We start from the raw sequence: 26,093 nt of genomic DNA, 5'->3' as shown, positions 1-26,093 counted from the left end.
GTTCTTCCTGTCTGTCCGTAGTAGGCTCGATGACATGAATAGGGCATTCATAGACTCCTGTATGTGATAAAGGAGTGAATCTGTCCTTAGGTGAACGGATGAGAGTTGCCAATTTCACATGAGGTTTAAATACGGTGCACAGTTGGTGTTTGTTAAGCACCTTAGATATCATTTCAGATGTGCCTTTAATGTATGTGATGGTGAGAGTTTTGTTGTAGTCTTCTGCGGTAGATAGTGGGGGGATTTCTGGGTAGCATTTAGTATTTTATCTATCTTATGGGGATTATAGCCATTGGTCAGGAAGGTGTGACGCAGGTGAGAAAGTTCAGCAGTGAGAGCAACGTCATTGGAACAGATTGCTCTAGCTGTATGGGTTAGTGTTTTTAAGATACCACATTGTTCAGAAGTGTGATGATATGATTGCTTGTGTAAATATCTCCCTGTATGTTTGGGTTTTCTATAAACCAATCCACCTATGTGTGGGTTAATACCCACAAGTAAGGAGAACAAAAACAGAAAAAAAAAACTATAAGTTTCTATGGACTAAGGATTCCAGTTTTTATGTGAAAGGATAAAAATACTTGCATTCATGTAATCTCATGTGATTCTGATCTAACCAGTCCCCCAATGTAGAGCTTAATTTCCCTCCACCCCCCAATGTTACAGAGAGCAAGTTTTACACCATTTTTCTCATACTAATATGGCTACAATAAATCCTGCCGAACATATTCAACAGGAAAAAGTTAACCGTGTTGTATTTGAATCTTTAAATAATTGGATAGACAATTTTTATACAAATTCTAAACTCAGAAAACAGAAAACAAACAAAAAAACTACACACTAAATAAGAAATATAAAGAAATAATGGCTTACACTGTCAACACTACTCAGTAACATCCTGGCAAAAATATCGATGTTGTTATAATCTGCACTGATGTTTCTATATGTGATACAGCAGCGTCTGCATATAACATTAACAATTACCAGTCCTAACATATGATGTAGACCACAAAAAAGAGAAGATGCCAGAATAGCATTTGTAAATGAAACACACAATGGGAATACCATAACCACTTTTGAACATGCAGAACATTACTTTTGGGAATAACAACTAATGAGAGACACAACCACAAATACATGATAAACACAATATACAGAGCTTGAGATAGAAACACACTCAGCTTCCTACAAGAATTAGAAACATGGCAAAATGACATCAACAATCACAAAACAGAAGACTTATCTTAATAAGTGACGTTAACACCCTTGACCGTGGATCTCCAACTACTAACACACATCTTGACATATTAAGCCAGTACAACATAAACCCAACTATAAACTCCCCAACAAGAGAAGAAATTCTAAACAACTTGCTAATACAATTATTCATCAACCACATAAACATATGGGCTCCTATTAACACATGTACATCATCAGTAATCACCACTAAAATAGCTGGCCACTACTTTATTGCAACTTCATTCCACAATACCACCATTATATTCCCCACATGTTATAAAACACAACAACATAAACCACACACTATTATCATAGTAAAAAATCATTGCTGATAACCTTATAAATTGGAACAAACTACTTGATATAAATGATCCAATAACTTTATAAGACGGTCTCAAATTTCTGTTTACAGAAATATACAGAAAGGCAACAAAACATCCAAAAAAATAGATGTGCACTAAACAATCCATGGAGAAAGGATATCCTTAACAGTATTGCAATAAAAGACATTCTATGGAAGAGAATAAAAAAAAAGACACCCCAACAACATTCACCTACAAAGACTATACAGAAAATACAAGAAACCAACTAACAGCTAAAATTAGGAGTGTAAAAAGACACTATTACTTTCAGAAATTCACAATACAGTGCCAATATGAAAGAAAAATGGTCTACCCTTAATGAACTATTAAGCCAAAAAAGGAAAACCTACCTACAAGATTTTGTCATCAAAAACTTCGGTCAAGAGAAGAACCAGAAGGAACTCATGGAATCATTTAACTACACATTCACAAACAACATCACACAACTCAAAGAAAGGTACTTTCCCCATTAGGCCCAACACAAAAATATTAAACCCAAGATCAACAGTAAACTATGTACTTTCTTCCTATTTCCTGCTATCCAATTTGGAACTGAAAGATGCTCTCTCACAATTAAAGCAAAAGACTAGTGCAGGCATTGAGAAAATAAATCAGACTCACAGACCTCCTAATACATTTTGAACAACTAAATCCTGTACTTCTGAAACTTGTGAACATGATATTCGACACTGCCACTTTTCCATCAAACAACGAAAAACTATGATAATTATACCTATCTACAAATACCGAAAAAGAAATGACATTTGCAAGTACAGATCTACAGCTAATTTGCCTGTTATCTCTAAACTTCTATAAAAAGTAATACATACAAGACTACAAAACCACTTATAGAAATATAACATCTCACAAAAGCAGCATGGTATCCAGAAAACAAAGAGCACAATCATGTTATCAGAGGATATTACAAACAAACTAAATAAAGTTATTGATAAAAACAAATTTGCTATCCTCATACTTCTGGATCTTATCAAAGCTTTTGACACACTTAACTATGAAACACTGCTAACCAAACTATAATCAATCAGAATAAGAGGGACATTGCATACCAGGTGTTTAGGAATTATCTCACAGACAGAACACAAGTAATAAAAATAGGCACATATCACATATCACAGCTGGAGAATACAAATACAGTACAGAGTCCCTCAAGGAGCAAAATTATCAGCACACTATTCAACATATACATAAACGACAATGAAAACTTGGCTTGGCCATACAGTCAAATATATCAATACGCAGATGACACAGCACTAATAACAGTCTACATAGACATAAACACTGCACTCTCCAAAGCACAACATGACCTAAACAAAATAACTGGCTACATCTACCACAATTCAATTATAGTAAACACTAAAATGCAATGCTAATCAGAAAGAACCCAAGAATTATGCAACCTGCACCACTAACAACAAATAGTCACAAATACCATTGCATTAACCATAGAAGCTGCCACTGTTCCGAAATCAGACCTGTAACATATGCTAAATTCTTCAGTTTATACGCTGACAACCACTTTTAATGGACTAAACATATAGAACATAACAAACTACGCACTATCACTACAAAACTCTTCTGAGCATAAGATGCCAAAGAATGTAAAAAAAAAAACTCATATATCATAGAATTTGTGAAATAATACTAAGTTATGGTATAACTGTTCATGCAAGCACAGCAAACAGCTACTTATCAAATTTAGAAAAACTTCACCGAAGAAAGGTTTCAACAGTCAGAAGGTTAAATAAGGTGTGAAATGGATGAATAAAGAGATTAAGCATGCGATAGAGAAAATGGGCATTATGGTGGCAGCATAAGAGAAGTGGTAATAACCAATTCCATGAGGATTACAAAGACCAGGAAAGGCAGGTGACTTGGTTGGTAAGGGAAGCAAAGGTGAGGTATGAGCAGCAGCAGTTAGCTAATGAAGCCAAAAATAATCCTAGGGAGTTCTTTTGATATGTAGCCAGCAAAAAAAAGAACGATTATGGAAGGATGACACTGATTGGAGAAAATGGTATAAAGACAGCTATTGTGGAAGATATAGTGGAGATACTTAATGAGCAGTTCATAAAGGTCTTTCAATCTTGTGAATGTGACTTAATGGAGAGATTGAGAGCAGTTGTTGATGAGGAGGAGAGACTGACTGAAAGTGAGTAAGAGGTGTATGGAGAGTTGAGCAAACTAAATGTTAATAAGGCTGTGAGACTAGATAATATAACACCACATATTCTAAAGGAATCTGCCAAGGAGTTGACATCTGTTGACATATTTTTTTAATATGAGTCTTGCACTTGGTCAAGTCCCTAAGCAGTGGAAGGAGGGCAAGATTGTGCCACTTCATAAGGGAGATGATCGAACTCAAGCATCAAACTATAGGCCTATCTGTGTGTCAGCTGTTGTAGTTAAGTTGTTGGAGAAGCTTGTGGGAACTAGTATCCAGAGTTGGGTTGACAACAACGGTATTATCAGAGAGTTTCATGCCGAATATAGTAAACTATAAAGTATCGGCGAATTACTAGCGTGAGCTAATGGAAGTAGTCCTAGTACAATCTTGGGCAACTCGTTGCAAAGGTGGAGGAAGTTCAGATTGCTATTCTTAGGTATTTTCCATAAGGTAAAAACACATTTGATAGGAAATGTATGCTGTTATTACATTATGGTGGGAGGTCACTACCCAGACCGATTTCAGCCTTTTTTGAGGCTTCATCAGTGAGTAGCTAGACCAAAAGATACCAAAGGGTATAGCGAAAAGAACTTATATACTTTGCTATACGAGTTGTCAACCAGGTGCAACCATTAAGTTATTTAAATATAAAGAGCCAAAAGATTGATTCCAATCTTTGAGTTTCTTATTTGGTTTTAAAACAATGTGGGATTTAATATCCCCTTAATTTGAATAATGTTTATATCGCCAAAATGAAGCCTATTGGCTCTTTATATTTAAATAACTTAATGGTTGCACCTGGTTGACAACTCATATAGCAAAGTATATAAGTTCTTTTCGCTATACCCTTTGGTATTCTTTTGGTCTAGCTACTCACGGATGAAGCCTCAAAAAAGGCTGAAACCGGTCTGGGTAGTGACCTCCCACCATAATGTAATAACAGCATACATTTCCTAGGAAATGTGTTTTTACATTATGGAAAATACCTAAGAATAGCGATCTGAACTTCCTCCACCTTTGCAACAAGTTGCCCGAGATTGTACTATGTACTAGGACTACTTGCATTAGCTGACGCTAGTAATTCGCCAATACTTTATAGTTTACTATATTCGGCATGAAACTCTCTGATTCCAATCTCTGAGTTTCTTATTCAGTTTTAAAACAATGTGGGATTTAATATCCCCTTAATTTGAATAATGGTATTATCTTTGATGGACAGCATGGATTTGCTAAAGGGAGGTCATGTTTTAGTAATCTACTTACTTATTACAATAAGGTGACTGCTTCCTTGGACAGAGGAGAAGGATACACAGTAATATACTTAGATTTTGCAAAGGCTTTTGATAGATTACCACATGATAAGTTGATAGTCAAACTAGAGCGGATGGGGTTGATATTAGATTAGTGCACTGGATCGGAGACTGGCTATCTGATAGATATCAGCAAGTTGTGTATGGGGGAGCAATATCCCAGAAAAGGAAGGTCACCAATGGTGTGCCTCAGGAGTCTGTTTTAGGGCTATTACTGCTTAACTTGTATATTATTGACATTGGCAAAGATTTGGATGGGGATATTCAGTTGTTTGCAGATGATGCAAAGTTGGGAAGGACTAGGAAGAATAGAGAAGATGTGGCCCTACAAGAAGACTTGAATAAATTGAGTGATTCGGCATGGGATGAGGATGCAAGTTCAATGTTGCAAAATGTAAGGTTTTAAAATTTTGAGAACAAAGATGGGATGCAGAATTTATGCTTGGTGGGGATATATTGTCGGAGGTAAAGGAAATAAGAGATTTTGGGGTGATAGTGGATAAGGACTACTGTGCCCAGATTTGGTTACCTGGGTTTCAAAAGGATGAAGAGATGTTGGAAAGGGTCCAGAAGCAATTGACTAAAGCAGTTTCTGACCTCTGGAATGCTGAATATGAGGTAAGATTGAGAGGATGGAATTTACAGAGTCTAGTGGATAGGAGGAAGAGGGGAGATATGAAAGAGACCTACAAGTTAGTGAGGGGTAGTTATGGGATCAATGGGGGTCATAGCAGAAGCATTCACATTGCGACCCCTGTCGGCTTGTTTACAAGCCATGAATTCTACTGCCAGCAATTTTACAGTATAGTATAATACAGTGCAGTCTTCTATAGGTTTCTACAGTTCTATAGTGCTATAGAACTTAGTCATTGTGCCTCTTTATCAGAGACATGGGATGAGGAACTTATAGGAACCGGCCTTGACAATCATCTCACACAATATACAGGGCCTCTCCTCTGTAAAAGAAGATCTTATTCTAAAAATGTGTAAAGAACAAAAATGTGATATTTATGTCTACAGGAGACACAGAAAGGACCTCAAGAAGCCAGACCTAAAATTGCTGGAACAAAGCTCATTAAAGAAATATCACATGAAAAATATGGAAGTGCTATTTCACTGGGCAGGAGATTCAGGTTACAGGATACCTAACCACAAGCCAAAATAACATAGAAATCCTTGGAATAGATCTGGATAACATCAGTGTTTTCTCAGTATATAAACCACTTAGTATAACCTTTGCTTTCAAAATTTCCCAGTATTTGACACAAAGGAAACCTGCTATTATTATGGGCGACTTTAATAATCATAGTACACAGTCGGTTATAGTGACACAAATCAGGATGGAGAGTTAGTACTCATTTGATTACCTGAAAGTAATCAAATGAGTCTTATATACGATCCTAAACAGTCATCATCATTTAACAGTGGAAGATGGAAAAGAGGATATATAACCCAGACCTTGGATTTGTTAGTAATAGAATAGCTAATCTGTGCACTAAACAAGTACTTGCACCAATCCCAGGTTCACAACATAGACCAATAATGCTTCAAGTTTTCCACCAGTCTGACTTGACTTAAGGAGATCCCACTTAGAAGACGCTTTAATTTTAAAAAAACTAACTGGGAACAGTTCTGCAGAGAATTAGACAAATTTGTCCAACATTTCACCCACACCAGAAAATTATGGAAAGTTCATCAACGCTATTAGACAGTCTGCTACCCAGGCACATCCCAAGAGGCTGTAGAACATATTATATTCCCAGTTTTACTGAACGCAACGTGGAAATATATGAAAGATATTGTGACCTATATGATAAAGATCCATTTTCATCAGAAACAATTGATGCAGGAGAGGAACTTATAGCAACACTGTCTGAAAAAAGAAGTCAGCAATGGGCAGAGAAAATAAAAAGCTTAGATATGAAACAGAGTAGCAGGGAAGCCTGGCTTTTACTAAAAAAATTATCTGGTGACCCCCACAACAACAGCAACCAAAGTTAATATAAATGCAAACCAAATTGCAACTCAGCTATCTCTGAATGGTAAACCGATTATCAAAGTTAAAATACCTAAAGATTACATTAAAAAAGTTAGGGTTTCAGAAAATAATCTCTTCGAAGAACCATTTACTAAAGAGGACCTAGAAAATTCCCTAAAAGTCTTAAAACCAGGAAGAGATGCCAGTATAGATGATATCAGAAATGGGATACTAAGAAATCTGGGAGAAAAGGCAAAGGAGTGGTTGATAGAATTTTTTAACTTTTGTTGGAAATTTGCTAAACCAGCATATGGAGGCAAATGAAAGTAATACCTATTCTGAAACTGGGTAAACCTGAGGATCCAAAGAGTTACAGGCCTATAGCTCTCTTATGCACAATGCTGAAGCTGTATGAGAAGTTAATCTGAAACTGGGTAAACCTGAGGATCCAAAGAGTTACAGGCCTATAGCTCTCCTATGCACAATGCTGAAGCTGTATGAGAAGTTAATCTTGAACAGACTAAGCCCAGAAATAGAGAAAGTGCTGATAAAAGAACGGGCAGGATTTAGACCAGGAAGATCATGCACTGGACAAGTATTAAACTTAACACAATTTATTGAGGATGGCTTTGAAAAGGGGGTTAGCAACAGGAGCTGTATTTATATATTTGACAGCAGCATATAATGCACTAAATCTTAGAAAGCTTATAGTCAAAATTTACAGCATGACAAACAACTATCGGTTAGTGAGGTATTCAGAACACTGCTATTCAGCAGGAGATTCTTTGTTGATTTTCAATGAAAAAAAAAAGAGCAGATGGCATATCCAGAAAAATGGCCTACTTGAGGGAAGTGTACTCTCGCCCCTCCTCTTCAATATATATATACTAACGACCAACCTATAAACCCACACTCAAGAAACTTCTTATATGCAGATGACCAGGCAATAGCTTAATAAGCAAAATACTTTGATAACATTGAGAAGCAGCTCACACAAGAACTAGAAACCCTTACAGTTTACTATAAGGAAAACCAAATGAAACCAAATCCCAGTAAAACTCAAATGTGTCTTTTCCATCTCAATAATAGGGAGGCAAGGAGAGAGTTGAATATAGAATGGAATGGCATGGTGAAATTGGTCAATTATCGAAATCCCACTTACCTAGGTATCACACTAGATAGGACCTTAAATTATAAGCAACACATACAGAAGACAACAGCTAAAATTCAAACACGTAATAATATCAAGAATAGTAATTGGAGCTTGCTCCACTTCTACCACGAGTTGCCCCAGCTTGCACTACCCTTTGGGATCAGTGCTGCAGTATCCAGGTATTTGCTTATGCTTGGAATCGCCGAACTTTATATAGTTTCTACTATATTCGGCATGAAACTCTTTGAGTTTCTTATTCGGCTAAGAAACTATATGGGATGTAATATCCCTTAACTTAAACACGTAATAATATCCTACGCCGATTAACATCATCTCGGTGGGGTGCAAGTCCACAAGTACTGCACTGGCACTTTGCTTTTCGTCAGCCGAGTATGCTAGCCCTGTTTGGGAAAGATCATCATATGCCAAAATTATTGACAAGGTTCTTAATGAAATGTGTCAGCACATTACTGGCTACTTTAAGCCTACAAAAATTGACCATCTATACTCACTGTCTGGTATTGTACCTCCCATATCAGAAGAACAACACATAGTAGATATGAGCAGAAACAACAACTAAATGATGAATGGACATGTTGCAGTAAATAGGAGGCTAAATTCAAGGAAAAGTTTTATTCACTCAGTGGAACCATTGTTTGATTCCATAAAAGCCACAAGGGTCAACAATGTGGCAAGAACAATCTCCAGAGTCTCTGAACTTAAATGAATTTCTTCCATCTGGCTTACATCTAGACTGGCAAAGATGGAAGACACTGAATAGACTTCGTTCTGGAATGGGCAGATCAAAGCAGAATATGGCCAGATGGGGCTACACAGACAATGACAGCTGCTCATGTGGTGAAACACAAACCATGGATCATCTTCTGCAATGCTGCCTAATAGACATTAATAATATATGTACCCAAGAAGATTTAATGCAGTGTAATGAAACAGCTTTAAAGTATATTAATCACTGGAATGAGTGAAATTGACATTTTATGTTTTTGTGTAATATTTTATGCAAGTGGCATTTTTGTCTCTTAGTATGCTTTTAATCCGTATTCTTTTAATATCTATTTCTTTAAATGTATGCTTTTAATCATTTATATGTATGATCTTACATTTTCTGTAGTTCACACACGAAATAAATAAATAAATAGGATCAATGTTGGAGAGATTCTACAAAAAACAGTGGGAGATCAAGGGAGAACCAGAGGTCATTTCTGGAAACTGTATAAAGAGGGTATGAGCAGGGGAGTGAGAAACAGGTTTTTTGTTTGCAGAATTGTGAATGATTGAAATGCCTTGCCTGTGGTGTCTGCAGAGAACCTGAGTGTGTTTAAAGCATGGTATGATGAGCTGTGTGGTATGATAAAAGGACCTCCTAGATGAGTCTTTGACTCCATGGGGTCTTGGGTGATAATAATAATAATAATAATAACCAGACCAAACAAAATCCTTTACACAACCAGGTGTTATAACAATTTGTATGGAGCTGCCATGAGGGAACATCTTATACCCACATTACTCAACAACTTGCCATATAATGTAAAACATCTGAACAGCTATAGAACATTCAAAGCTGAACTATGGAAATTGTATCAGAACACTTAGAACTGCAACAGTTGCCGTATGTTTCACATAAAGCATAGTAACCACAGAAACAAAAAACTGAACATTAAACAACAGCTCTTGATTGTCAAAATAGTACCCCTGTTTTTCTTCCATTAACATATACCAACAAATAACTTCTAACTATAACAACCTTAGACATTGCACTATCATGCTAAGACACTACTTTTCAGAAAATACCGAATAACAGTAACAATTCCAAATCAGATAAGACTTCAGCACATAACACACATTACAAGTAATTATAATAATGCATATGGAAAAGCAACCCATCAGTTCTATGTTCCAGACCTGTTAAATAAACTTCCATACAGTATGAAGAACCTAACTTCATATGCTGCCCTAAAGAATGCATTGCTTTCCCTATACTCAATACATAGGATTAACAATGTCTAACATTAAAGTAGCCACATGCCAAAAAATAAAAATAAATAAATTAAATAGTAACCTAATCATATACTTATTCATCTTCACATAAGCCATACATGCTTTGAAAGATGCAAACAAAATAACAAATATTTTGTACTAGCTCTCTCCACTTAATATGCTAACTTCATATGAAGTTACATGAAGTGGAGTGAGAGTGCAAGAAACCACAGAAACCAGAAGATCAGACCTACGCACAACAGTCCAAGTATGGATATATTAAGGCACTGTAAAGGCAAAATAACCTTTTGATCTTTATATGTCACGGTTATATGTCGGTCTTTGTTAGAGGCCCTTTGAACTTCGACTTATCTACTAAAACTCCAAGATCCCTAGTTTGATCAGTTTCTTCTAGCATAACCCTACCAATATAATATGACACTGGACAACCCATCACTCCAAAGTGCAGGACTTTACATTTACTAACACTACACTGACAACCATTTTTACATCCCTACAATTCTAGCCTATTCATCTCATTCTGCAAATAATGCATATCAGCCACATTCCTGATTACATTATTGCCTCATCAGCAAATAGTTAGTTATAGGTCTCCTGTAAAATCCTTCCTTATGTCATTAATGTACAGACTGAATAATAATGAACCAAGAACTGATTCTTGTAGTCACCAATGGGTATCTTAAATCACCACTTAAATCATGCAGAGTAACATCCCCCATATACCACTTTTTGATATCTGTCATTCAGCTATCCATGTTAATATTTAATAATTGAATTCCATACTCTCCAATTTATGCAACAGTAATCCATGCTGTATTCTGTCAAAAGCCTTAGCAATCAAAAAATGTGAGCAAGTTGCTCAAACATGACCTTCCCTTAAGTGCTAGTTCAGCTGAACACTCTTTTAGCATCCATCAGCCCCTGCTGGTGAATTCTTATTCAGTTTACAACTCTAGTACCTCCTGGTCATACACCTGAGATTCTTCATCTGGTGAAGAGATAGTTTATTTTATACACCAGAATAATAGCCTTTAACAAAATTGGCATTCATTAACTGAACAATCTCTTCTGCATTTGTCACTCACATACCATTTGCATTCAGTAGAGTTATTCCTTCAAATTCCATCTTTCTTTTGCTTGCAGCATAATGGTAGAATTCTTTCAGGTTGTTTTTAGTTTGCAAAGCCAGTTTCTTTTACTATTCAGACTAAGCTTTCCATACAGCAGTTAACTCTTCTGGCTTGCTTCTTATAATTTTCATAACTGACGATATCATCCTTATGCACACATTATTCTTTTCAGATCATCTTTTTCTCATGAATCTCTTGCTTAATAAGATTATATCCATTTCACTCCTACCCTATTCATTCTTTAAACTTTAGAAACACATTCCAATATTATGTCATTTAAGTATTTTTTTAAACGCTTCCAATGCACTGCCAATATCCTTTCCATCTAAGAAATGATACTATGGCACCAAATCCAATATACTCCTCACTTGGTCACAATTTCTTACTTTGTAGTTCCACATGAAGCCTTTTCTGAATGGAGAATTCATAAATTTAGCCACTTCTCAAGTCATTACTGCATGATCACTGTCACCAACCAGAGGAAGAATAGTTACATCTTTAACTGAAACTCCCTCAGACACTATATTCAGATCTAACGCTCTTTGACCTTGAGTTCCTTCTTCTGTTGCTTGAGTAAGCTGTCTTGCAACAGCTCAATAAATTCAGTTTCATTGTTCTCACGAGATTTCACTGCTACCTTTTAATGTTCGGATAATTAAAGTCCCCATTATGATTATTCATTTTCCACCCATCATCTTTATTTATTAATGCATTTCTTCATCCATAGCAACCAATCCACTAGGATTCTAACAACACCCCAGTATATATTTGATCATTTTTGACTCTGCCTCACATCAGATGGCTTCAATCAAACTTTACCTTACCTTCTTTGCTATAAATGAAAGAACATTTGTAAAAAATGACATTTCAATTTACATGTGCTTTGAGTTAGCCTTGGTTATTATAATAATCACAGTAATAAGAAAATTTTAGTTTGTATATTTTCACTTACCTAATATATATCCACATGAAAAAACAGGTAATGGCAATGCTTATGACACCATAGCAGAAATTGCGACCAGCAGGAAACTTCATTATTTGACAAAGAGAAGATATGCAATAAAACATTGTTACAATCATAATCAAAGTGACTGGTGTACGAGCAGCTGCAAATATATTTTTGCTTTCATTAAATTTCCAAAAACTTGCATAGGCAGTAGCAATATCCTGAAAGGAGAAAAAAGTTTTGGATTTCTTATTTAACAACAGTTCAAATAAATAGTTAAATTTTTAAAATACTTATGTTAATTATTCATCTGAAAATTGAAACATAAATGGAAGAATTCATTATAAAATATTAACTCCAGAAATACAAGAAATTAACAGGGTTGTATATTGGCTGAAGGATTTTAATAATTGATACTAAGTAAAGTTTCACCAATTTAGCTGTCTGGCTTCGTCAGGGTGTATAAAAGAGATACAAAACAACTTAAACTGTTCGTGAAAGAATGAACCAAATACAATTTTATTTTTTTAAAAATACAGAAGAACACGTACATCAAATGCATGGAGCGTGTATGATATCAACTGTTGTTATGCCGAAAAGTTCTGTAATTAGCAGCGAAATTTAACTCTGGCATGCTTAATGATCTTATGAGGGTCTTCCAAATATCAACTAGAATTAAACCTTGATTTCTATTGAGGTTGCGATTAGAACGGATGACTGCTATAGCTTCTTTTATGTTTCGGGAGAGAAAATCTTCTTCTAAATAGGGCATGGAGCTTTTGTCCCATTCGATGGTATGGTTTGTCCTTGAGAAATGAAGGGCTAATTCAGAGTTGTCTTCTCTGTTGTTGTTTACATCTCCAATGTGTTCTCTTTTTCTTATTTCCAAACTTCTTGAGGTCTGACCAATGTAATTTAATCCACATGAACAGGGGATGTTATAGACACCGGCATATTTGAAGAAGGCATAACTGTCTTTTGGAGATCTTAAAAGTGGAAGATAGTCTTTAAAGGTTTAAAAGTCACTCGTATTTCATGTGGCTTGAGAAGTGTAGCAATCTTTTTAGAAACTGTCCCAGCATAAGGAACGGCAATGGTGGATTTGTAACGTATTTCCTCAGATTGTTGTGGGGGGGGGTCGCAAAAAAGTATCTTATGGATCAGTTTTTCTGGATAACCATTGTTTATCAGGGTTTTTGATACATGGGATAATTCATCTTTGAGATCTTTTCCTTCTGTTGTGATGTGAGTGGCCCTATTTTTGAGAAATGTGGTACAAATATGTGAAGTACACACAGGTAGATATATGCACTTCACATCTTCGCACCACATTTCTCAAAAATTGAGCATCGTACACATGCTCAAAACTAGGGCCATTCGCATCACAACAGAAGAAGAAAAAGATCTCAAAAATGAATTATCCCATATATCAAAAACCCCGATAGACAATGGTTATTCAAAAAAACTGATCCATAAGATACTTTTCTGTGACCCCCCCCCCACCATAACAACATGAGGAAACACGTTACAAATCCACCATTGCCATTCCTTATGCTGGGACAGTTTCTAAAAAGATTGCTACACTCATCAAACTTTTAAACATTTAAAGACTATTCGCCACTTTTTAAGATCTCCGAAAGATCAAATATGCCGGTGTCTATAACATCTCCTGTTCATGTGGATTAAATTACATTGGTTAGACCTCAAGAAGTTTCAAAATAAGAAAAAGTGAATACGTCGGAGATGTCAACAACAACTTTCGTCCCATACCATCGAATGGGACAAAAGCTCATGCCCTATTTAGAAGATTTCTGCTGCCGAAACATAAAAGAAGTCATCTGTTCTAAATGCAACCTCAATAGAACTCAAGATTAAATTCTAGCTGATATTTGGAAGACCCTCATACATTAAGCATGCCAGAATTAAATTTTGTTGCTAATTACAGAACGTTTCTGCATAACAACAGTTGATATCATACAACTCCATGTGTTTGATGTACGCGTAATTATTATGGGTGAGATTCACCCATAATAATTGTTCTCTATCATGTGCACGTTCAGATAATTTCATTACGTATGATGTCTACATTTTCCTTTTTAACTCACAAGTCAAAAGAAGTAACTGACTATATAATTTTTCCTATTGGTCTCTATTTCATACCAGACAGTCTCAAATGCACTGCTTCCCATGATCCTGTTTCTGCACTTCTGCTAAACTTCTGTCTTGTTAATTATAGTTCTGCTATTATAAGCAATACTCTTGCATCCATGCTGTTCTTTCTGATCCCATGAAAATGCAATATCTCTTACATTATGTTCCTGAAACTATATCCTTTTCCCTTAACCAAGTCTTTTTAATGCACGTTGCTTTTTTTGGCTAAATTGAATTAACCCATGCCCCAAATCCCCCACCCATATTCTTATTGCTTTTTGCATTAGTATACACGAAATGCAATATCCCATGGAACCACAAGTATCCTTACACCTTTTAATGACTGCCCCATTAAGAACTTAGACCTAATTCAACACTGTATAATCATTCTGCCATTGTAACACTCACTCACCTCAAAAGGAACCTGTGCATAACACTTACCTGTTTTCTCCTGATAACTGTAGTTTCCACATTTCTGCACTGTCATTCTCTCACTGAACAGTTATTTTTTCAGAAACCAATCCATGAAAGTGAAATTAGTAATGCATACATACACAGATACACAAACTTTGCTCTCTCGCTCCTATTTTCACTTATTCCAGTAACTCTTCCATATTTTATCTCATTCCATACTTGTATCCTTTCAAATTATTCATACCTGCCAAAAACTATCTACTTCCACTTTCTCTTCTTTCATTCTAACAACATCATTAGCATCTTTAATTTTGACTTAAGGAAAACATTTTTTTCCCAGCAATTCTAATTATGCAATCAGAAACTGTCATAGCAGTGTTTCTTTATTTTTTCTCTTATGATTTTCAAGTGTCTTTATTTTTTTAAAAATTATTTTTCTCCTTGTACTGCTTCAACCTTTCTTTCTTCCTTTCTACTACTACATCCAGTCCAATAAATATTTTAGATGGTAGATATGTTCCTCCTGTGATAGGTCTTTTGATTCCATGGAGGTCTATTTGACAATAATAATATCAATGGTAATAAAACAGAGCAAATAATCTAAACTCCCATGGCTGGGGGAACTTTTTAAAAGTGTCCTTAAATGAGAATAGTGAAGGAAAGCACAAAAGGATGTTGTCCCATCTTGAGATATAATTTCAGTTCTTAACATATCAACATCTCTCTTCTATTACACTAGCCCAATAGATATATAGGTTAGCAGTTAGGTGTGTTCCCACTTTCCCATGATAAATCTTCTGATTTCATGAAGGTTTATTTGTAATAATAATAATGGTAATAAAACATATTTTTTCATCATGAACATTCTGGCTCAAGTTTCTTTTTTTCTAAATCTCTTATCTAGTCTCTCTCTCTCTATCTCCACCTTTTCCAAAGTCTTCCTCTTGATCTTTTTGTTCCTCATTTTCATTTCATACATTCATTTTTTTTAAGCAGTTTTTCTGAATTCATTCTATTTTTATAGGTCAAACTACCTTAAGTAGGATTCCTGATGTTTATATTTATCATTCTGTCTATCATTTTTTTGATGAAATTTTTGCCAATATTGTTTCCTAAATGTTCATTTCCATTGGATATGCATATTTCTGTGGTTTAGCAGTTCCACAGTAAATTTCTGGTATTGAAACCACATGTTTCTAAACATACAACAGATTTATTAGCATAAACAATATAACCTAGCAAGTTTTGTATATCATTGGACTTACATCAATGTTTGCAGAAGTTTACATGTTCTTATTCTAGGCCAATCGATGTATTTGGTGTTTCACTATGCAACATACTTGAAAACTAAGTTTTTTTTTTTTTTTTTATATATTTTATTAACAGAACATACATATATATATATATATATATATTGTATATTAAAAAGATTAACGACCTTTCTAATCATTCACACCCACATTCAAAACTTTAAAACACTGAGTCTTCTGGCATTAAATACGATATATCTGCAAAAGCAGAAATTAACATATTTTAATTAGAGACTCAGATAAACATAACAGAAAACTTCTTGACAAATCCTGTTCTGGAAAATCAAGACAAAAGTTTCTCTAAGGTGCAAAGAGCAGCAGAAAATTTCCTTCCAAAGGATAAATGTCACACAAGAAAATGAAACTCATATCTGTATATTCAATATATGCCTTACTTCAAGTATATTCAATTCCTATTTCAATAAGGTACCAAAAACAATAACAGTTTACTACATAAAATTCAGCTATCAGAATGTTTCAGCATTGCCGGCAAAGGTTGGTCGATTGGTAGAGCCTCTGCTAATAATGGCTCAGTTAAGTAAGTTTGAGTGCGGTTAGTAGTTGGAAGAGGAATAATCATTCGATGCTGTTGGCACACTCTCCCTTGATGAGTCTTTGGACTCCCTGGAGGTGTCAAATAATAATAATAATTTTACTTGATAAATGTCAGTTCCACCAAGAGAGAATAACTTTCCATCTAATCTTTACTCAAAAAAAACCCCAAAAATTACAACAGTGAAGATATGTAAACTTCTCAATAGGAACTTGAACAAATAAGGAATTCACAAAATATAACTATTCATTCCATAAATATTTTTCTTTAAGGGATCATTTCCAACACTCCCTTTTATCCTTCTTTCCATTCCATTTTTATACATCTCTCACTCTATAAATAAATAAATATATATATATATATATATATATATATATATATATATATATATATATATTTTATGTCCATCAGATGTTTTCATTTTACATCACAGTAGGGCATATGCTGTATTCACTCATTTGCATCTGTGTAAATGATGTCACGACAGGTATCACACACAGCAAAGTGAAGTTTTCAGTAATGGCAGACCAGATAATGTTCCGTGATTGTGCAGTGAAGTTTCTTTTCTACTTGATGAATATTTCAGGTATTTAGCATAAAAAACTTCAACATGTATTTTAATATCAATGATGTGAGAAGATACAGTGGTAACTGGGTTCAAGGGGGATGTTGAATATGTAAAGAAAGGCTTAAGTGTTATTAATTATTCATAATAATGCTTAATGGTATAAACAAAACCAGGAAGAAAAAATACATTTATTAAACTCATTAATATTTTGCTAGTTTTTTGCTCGAGATTATCATCAGAGCACAATGATAACTGTGACAGGCACACAACAGTAAACTAAGTAGCTGTAGAGACAACTTAAATGGTAATTGACATCTAAAGCCCTTATATGGCATCCTCTATGGAGTCAGATAACTACCAAGTTAAATTAGAGAAGTCTGGCTATTAGTTGTTAAAATGATAGTCTCCCAGGTCTTTGGTAAATTAATGCAACTAATACCCCTCCTGCCTTCATCTAATAGTTGATAGCATAGAAGACAGCTACACCTACAAACTGACTAAACGTTTATCCAAATTGCTTTATTTGAGATTTGGATAAATTTAATTAAAATTTATTAAACATAATAATTTTAATTACAATTTTTAATTACAACTAAAATTAAAAACTCTTTGCACTTTAAACCATTAATAGAAAATCTAACTTTGACAGATTCTGACATCATGTTCAGTTTTGCTATCACCTCACTTTTCACAAATATATCTCTCACAGAGATCCTGACATAACTGAATTATTCAGATTTACCATATATGCAGGTTATTTCCTATGGTAAGGTAAAATATACAAACAGTTTGATGGTACTACTACTACTACTATGGGCTCCCTCCTCTTTCCCCTATCTAGCAAACATCTATATGGAGCATTTCGAAAACCAAGCACTCAACACATTTGAGTGCTTGGTTTTCCTTGCTTAGCCACATTTCAACCAACAGTTTGGCCTCATGTTTCAGACATATTAGATACATTTTTGGTGCATCTTAACAGCCAACATCTTAAAATAAATTTCACCATAGAAAAAGTAACAATAGTCTCCTCTTTTTATATACACTAGTGACATGACTTCCTAATGGCTCATTATCCTTCTCCATCTATAGAAAACCCCCACTCATACTGGAAGTTATTTACATAAACAATCACACCACCACCCTTCCCAACAATATAGCATCCTCAAAACACTTATTCACCAAACGAGGGTTATTTGTTCAAAGGACAAGGCCCTTGAAACTGAGCTCAGGGACCTTCACAACACCTTTTTTTGCCAATGGCTACAGCCCATATAAAATAGGTAAAATATTACATGCACCCCCTTTTCCTCGCATCCCTCCTACACCAAACACACAGGATCACAACAAAACCATTCCCATCCCACATGTTATGGGTACATCTGAAACAATAGCCATAGTTCTTTACAAATACGATCTCCATATCACTTTCAAACATTTCATTCTGCTGGATAACTTCATACATTCTCTTAATGATCAGCTACATCCTCTTGAACATCCTAGAGTGTATAAAATTCCTTGTGCCTGCAGTTTAGCATACCATGGACAAACTGGTAGATCAGTTAACATCCTTGAAGAACACAAAAATTACATCCAAGATCATCTGTATGATTTGGAATTGGAAAAGAAAACTATGCCCTGGATAACCCTTCACACAGGATCAGATGAAGAAAAACACTTATATTAGATAGAAGTGATTTTACGTCTGAGAAGCTATTCTTAGAATCAGCATCAGCTATGAAACACTCTCCCAACCCTCAACAGGTATGGTTGTATTCATTTCCCAAAGATGTGGGAGATTATCATTTTAAGACCTAATGGCCAAACTTCTCTGAATTAACTGTGTAGTTATCTGACCCATAGGCTGGCCTGGTTGGCTGAGTGGTTAGCGTATCTGCTCTCCAGCCAAGATGATGTGGATTTGAATCCCGCTAAGGACATGGATATTTGTGATTGCCCTACTAATCAATTACCATAATATGTACTACTGTGTCCTGTATCCTGGCACAGTATGACCTTTGATGTCATTTCACCATAAAAAAAAATCAAATCAAATTAAATCTGACCCACAGAGTGTGCCATGTAAGAAAATTGGATGTAAGTTACAATTTAAATTGTTTCTACAATTACTTAGTTTAATGCTGTGTGCTGTCATATTATCACTATGTAATAAGTGCATTTTAAATATATTATAATGTATTATTATAATAAATGGTATAAACAACACCAAGAGTGTTGTTTATACTATTAAGTATTATTATGAAGGGATTTGAAATGCAGGTACACAAATTCCAAAAGTATCAGCAATAAAGGAGAAAAGATTTTGGCATTGGTCACTGCAACTTGTCTAAAAATTACAGGCATCATTGAGACCTGGTTGTCAAAAAAACAATAATACAGTTACTGGGATAGAATATAAAAAAAAAGGTATTATATTTTCAAGGAGAATAGAGAGAAAAGTACAGCAGGTGGGTGTTGTTGATGATAGCTGAAGAACTACAACCAACAAAATTAGAAGTTAAAGAGGATTTTAGGTCTGGAAAAGATACTTCATTTGAAGCTGTCTGGTAGATAGAAGAAGTAGACGATATGATTGAGACTTTTAAACTGTTGAGAGGTAGTTACAGGGTTGACAATGGGGAGTTCTTTTGCTTAGTTGAACAGCAGGAAGGAGTGATGACAAGGGGTCATCCCTGGAAGTTACAAAAGGAAGCTGTGAGCAAGAGAGTGAGGAGTGGTTTCTTTGTATGGAGGGTGGTTGAACTATGGAATGCATTTCCTGATAGAGTGTTGAGAGCGAGAACGATCAATGAGTTTACGGAGTGGTATGATAGATTTTGTGTATTCCTAGGAGGGACCTCCTGCATTGAGTCTTTTGACTCCATGGAGGCCTGAATAATAACAATAATACAAAAACTTGGTATCGGAAATTTAAAGAAGCCTGTGAAATTTTGATTAACCATTTTAATCTTAACAATAATGGTGGCATAAAAATCCCAAGAATTTGGATGCCACACATTCAGCCCACTTAGTTTCTTCAGGACTCTAAGCAATTATTTCAACTTTTATTGCCCACCATCCATACTGTTTTGTTTTAATTTAAATGTATACTTATATGAGTAACTTTGCATGAACATGTTGCCCTCCAGCTTAATTTATTTTTGTAACCAAATAGATAATAATAATAATAACAGGACTCTAGCACTGATGTAGTAAGGTTGTTGTTTTTTTTCCACCAGAGGTCAGACCAGTTTTAGCTGTTGATGAAATTAATGTAACTTTAGCATACCATGTAGATTGTAATGCAGCTTGTTTTTTGTATATTATGTGTATACTCCTGATGATGATGATCTTAATGTGAAGGTTGAAATGTCGAGTGATTAATTTGGTTTATATTAAACTGCAGTTTTACTTTAATACGGTAGTTGTTTTCATAATTTTTATAATGGACAAAATATACTGCTAGTTACTGTTACAGACAAAAGGGGGGGGGGTCCACAGGAAGATGCAGATACTATGCACTAGCAGATCAATGAGTATAGGCCAAGCAATTATTATGGGTAACTTCGACTATTGAGATATAGATTAGAGGTTGGAAAAAGGGGGTATGGGAATATGTAAGTGAAATTTATACAATTGCTAAGGAATAATTACCTGAAACAACATGTTATAGAGGGTTCAGAAGTTTGAGAGTGCTGAATCCAGTAATATCATCAGAAGGTACATTCACAACTAAGAGAAACTGGACATTACCTTCAATTGGGGAAACTTACCATGCAGTCATGTTCTGGGAAGGTACTAAAGATGTGGAATTCTCTTAAAAGAAAAGGGTTACGTTGAACCATAAAGCTGTTGAGGGTTTATTTTTCACTTGGTTAGACTATAATAAGTTTAGTTTAATCCTTTATCCAAGTGTGAGCAAACAAAGTTTGCGCCTGAAAGTATCTTCAAGACCTAAGCTAAGGTGGTGCAACACCAAGGCAACTTGTGGCAAAAGTGGAGAAAGCTATCATCACTCCTATCTCAGTATCTCCCATAATGCAAAGCACATCTCCTTGCGGATATGTGTAATGCTATGCATTAAGGTAAGGCCACTACCCATACCGATTTTGACCTTTATTGAGGTCTCGTCAGTAGGAGCTAGGCCTAGTAGTGGAGACACCAAGGCAGAAGCAATGAGAGGTCATCTCCCCACCTATAGGAGTTGCCAAAAGGTGTACCACCTTATTATTAAATTACTCCAGATTCATAGAAAGATGTTGAGGGTTTATTTTTCACTTGGTTAGACTATAGACCACCTTAGCTCAGTCCTGAAGATACTTTCAGGTGCAAACTTTGTTTGCTCACACTTGGATAAAGGATTAAACTAAACTTATTATAAACATAAAGCTGGTCATTATGACAGACTTTTGGAGGCATCTTGAAGCGGTGGCATGGCTTCAGAAGCTATAAGGAAAAAATGTCATAGCATGGGAAGTTGGCAGGGTTGAGAGAAGAAGTATCACACTGTATACCCAGGGTCAGGAGGGTAAACCAAGTGGGGGCAAAGTGGATGATCAGAGATATAAAGCAATAGCTGTCAAAAAAGAAAACATTGTGGAGGGAATAACAAAAAAAAAAAAAAGATGATAAGCATACTTATGAGCAGTACAAAGTACAAGCAAAGAAGGATAGCATGCCACTAGTATGGTAAAAAAAGGCCAAATCAGATTATGAGAGAAAATTAGCTAAGCAGGCCAAAGTAAATTCAGAAGTTTTCTTTTGTTATGTAAAAAATAAGAGAAAAAATGACTATAGTAGGATGACTTTAATCAATGTTGATGGTAGGAAGGTAACAAAGGTGGAAGAAATAGTTGAGTTGGTTATTGATCATTTTGCAAGGATGTATCATCCAGGTGGAGAATTGTAGTTGCTGATGTGACAGAGATGACAAAATTTAGGCAGATGAACAGGAAGTGTTCAGCAAATTGAAAAATATCAATGTGAATACAGCAGTGGAACTGGATGGTATGTCGACCCATTGCAAAGAGAACTGGCAGTACTTCTGACAAAGTTGATCAATCAAGTCTCAGATCTGGCAAGGTTCCAAGGGGAGTGGAAAGAGGGTGAGATAGTTCCATTACATAAAAGCGAATCCAAGACAGAAGTAACAAACTAGATCAGGAGTGGTTGTTAAAGTATTGGAAAGGTTGGTTAAAGGTAAAATATCACAGTGGATAGATAGGGATATCATACTCTATATACATTTCTTTGTAAAGGGTAGGTTGTGTTTTAGTAATTTATTCATATTTTATATTAAAGCAACAGCAGAATTGGATAAAGGAAATGGCTACACAATGATACTGCTGGTCTTTGCAGCTGGTAGACACCAGAGAGTAATATATGGTAGAGTGGAATCTAGGAGAATATGAGTGAATAGTTAGAGAGGATATTCAGTTTGCTGATGATGGAAAACTGGGGAGAGCAATGGTTGATAAAGGTGATATATATATATATATATATATATATGAAGAATTAAATGACTAGAACCGAGATTTAAGTAAAAAGGTTTTAATATAAACACACTACTAGTTTCGGCCTGTAACAGCCTTCTTCAGGTGACATTATAAAAGAAAAGAAAAAACACTAAACATTGAGGGTTAAAAGACTATGAACAACATAGACAGTCTTTATACATAATTAGCATTAAAACGTTGTAGTTGTATTTGAAGCTGTTCTTTCGTTTGTTGCATTGTTGGGAGAGTGCATGCTTGCTGCATCACATGAATGCCAGTACATGATTACAGCTGAATGATTATCTGGGAGGTTGTAGCTTAAGTTGTTATTTAGATGAACAGGATTGAAGATGATTTCTCTAGATTCCACAATTTTTCTCTCTACTTCGTCACTGCAACGGAAGATGTTAGTAGATTTTTTCCCAGCAGACTTTGTGACTTTGGTTATCATCATTACGATTAGTCGAGAAAAGGATATGACTTGATAATGCACTTGCTCGCTGTCAAGTCATATCCTTTTCAATTTAATGTTGCAAAATGTAAGATTATGCATTTTGAGCTGAAAAGGTTATATACTATTTATCACATTAATGGTACTGAATTCCAAGCAACTGATGAGGCTAGGGACTTGGGGATAATAGTGGACAGAGAGTTGAAGTTCATAAGGAATATTGCAAAAGTTGGTAAAATAGCTCAAAGTATTATTTCAATGTTGAAAAACATTAACAAGCAAAGATAGGGAAGTTATTATTCCTCCTTTTTGGCAGTATCTTGACTTCTGTACACAGATTATTATTTTGTACACAAATTGATTGGTTATCTGAGTTTCTTGGGGGGGGGGAGGGTCAGGAAGTGATAGAGAGAATTCAGAGACAAGTGAACAAGCTGAAGATGATCTGTAGAATGCTATCTATAAGGATACATTGAAGCAGAGTCGATTATAAAGTTTAGTTGATAGGCAGAAAGGAGGGAACATGACAGAAACTTATAACATATTAAACAGGTTTTATAAAATTGATACAAAGGAAATATTTCAATATATGACAGTTGGAGAACTAGGGGTCATCTGTGGCAGATGTGTAAGAGTGCAGTTAGTTAGAATGTGCAGACTTGTTTGTATGGAGAGTAATAAATGACTAGGATGTATTACAAGAATTAGTTGTGAGTGCCCTGACAGTGAATGAGTTTTAAGAGACGTATGATAGGTTTTTGGTATATAAAAGTTAGTGTTGGCCTCCCACGATGAGTCTCCAGACTCCATGCAGATACTATATACTACTAATAATAATAATATGTATATCTTGCTGATTCTTTGTACTACTACTAAATGATAATCTCTTTCCACCAATGACATAGTCATGAGGTGCAGTTGGGCTTAATGGTTTCACTAGTCAACTACTAATAGCAAAACTAGAAACACTGCTGCTATGGTCTTTTTACAGTTGTTACATAATTTTATCAACATGATATTTATATAAATCTCTTATTTCACTTTTAATAAACTAAACTAACAATAATATGTTTGTAAACAAAATCAGGTTAAGATATTTAAATACAAATACAAGGTGACAGAAAAAACTTCATATTAATTACTACTTAAATTAGAGAAGCCAAGAAATTATATTCTTGGTTTCATCCTGAAATTACTTCATGTGCAAAGTTTGCACATGAAGTAATTTCACTACTAGACTACTTGTACATAGAGGCTAATGACTTACCATCAATTGCCTTAGTATCTCATAATGCAATGCACATATCCTTATGGACATGTATAATGCTAGGCATTATGTGAAGGGCCACTACCCAGACCTGTTTCAACCTTTATTAAGGTGAAAAAGTAAAGGGTTGCTCATCATAGGCCTAGAATAGTTAGTATAGAGGTGCAAGAGAGCCTGATTCTTTTAGATAAACTTATACGTTGGTTACACGACTTTAAATTTTTCAGGAAATGACAATGTATACTAAAATATTAATTAAAAAACTTGAATCAATACCTTCCTATATTTCGGCAATTGCCATCTTCTGGGAACATAAAACAATGATATGTGCATGCAAGGCACTAACAACAAGAAAATCAGGCTGAAGAAGGCAACTGGCATTGGTCCTAGAGTCCTAAAGGTGCTCCCCATAGTTGACTAAATTGGATTGTCTTGGCTGTTGGGCTGATGTTCTAATGATGCAAGCTTCCCAAATTTGGGGCAGTCTCATGCACCGAAATCTGTTGAGAATTGAGAAGTTTTTTAGAGCTGAAGCTGATTCCAAGAACAATCTTTCATATTTATATTTGCTACGGTGTAGTAAAGTGGCTTTCTTCCAGCGTATTCTGTGGGTATTCAGTGCATGGTCCGCAAGTCCTGAGCGGCTGTATTGGTGAAACCGGATGTAGTCTGTCTTTGTGTTCAGAAATCCTGATATTAGCATGTCCTGCCTGTTTGGCCATAGTAGGACAGTTTACAGCTGCAAGGGACCTGGTATACTCCAGGTGAGTCTAGGGGAAGTGGCTGGTCTTTGGTGGAGCGGATAAGGGATGCTAATTTCTTATGTGGTTTGTAACAGGTAGTCAGGTCATATTTCTTTAGAATTTTTGTGAGCTTTTCAGGCGTGCCCCGGATATACAGAATGGTGATAGATTTATTGTAATCTCTGTTAAGAAGGTGGGAAGGGGAGGGTCGTGGTCAACTGGTTTTAATTTTTTTTCCCTGGTTTTTTTGGGGTTGTAGCCATTGGCTAAGGTGTTAAGGATATGGTTAAGTTCAGTAGTTAAGGCACTGTTGTCCGAACAGATTAATTTAGCCCTGTTATATAGTTTTTATAATCCCATATTGTTGTGAAGGGGGGGGGAGTGAATGTATTTACTTGTATGGATTGGTTTTCTGTAAACGGAGAAAGCCAGGGATCCATCAGGTTGGCATGCAATCAGAGTGTCTAGAAAAGGGAGACTGTTGTTGTTTTCCTTTTTCAAGGTGAACTGGATTCTAGGATGTTGATTGTTAAAGTGTGTCAGGAAGTTGTGGAGTGTGTCTAAGTCATGGCCAAATAGAGAACACATTATCCACATAGTGTAGCCAGATGGCTTTTTTGTGGGGATGAGTTGAAAGGTTTTAGTTAGCAAACTAAAACCTTTCAATTCTACCCCCCCCCCTGAATATATGGACTACCAAAAATCCATAAGCAGAATGTGCCATTACATCCCATTATGGATGGCATTGATTCCCCAACATACAAATTAGCCAAACATTTAGCCAAAGTGCTTTCACATTATACTGGCAACACACCATTA

At 35.4% G+C, this 26,093-nt stretch overlaps 1 protein-coding gene across 5 annotated transcripts in view; it reads right to left on the bottom strand.

Moving 5' to 3' along the window:
* The window catches only part of LOC150102665 (atlastin-2-like), a 437,615-nt gene that overhangs the window by 38,815 nt on the left and 372,707 nt on the right, over positions 1–26,093 (bottom strand). For all 5 annotated transcript variants that reach the window (XM_090399745.1, XM_090399748.1, XM_090399746.1 and 2 more), the window contains one exon: positions 12,329–12,543. In XM_090399745.1, the coding sequence (XP_090255871.1) occupies positions 12,329–12,543 (215 nt within the window). The remainder of the gene's footprint in view (positions 1–12,328; positions 12,544–26,093) is intronic.

This window comes from Typopeltis vanoorti, chromosome 10, assembly GCF_054136105.1.
Source record: "Typopeltis vanoorti isolate ZY-2024b chromosome 10, IOZ_Tvanoo_1.0, whole genome shotgun sequence".
Taxonomy (NCBI): Eukaryota; Metazoa; Arthropoda; class Arachnida; order Uropygi; family Thelyphonidae; genus Typopeltis; species Typopeltis vanoorti.
Note: the sequence above shows the minus strand (reverse complement) of the source record. Positions and strands in the feature narration are given on the sequence as shown.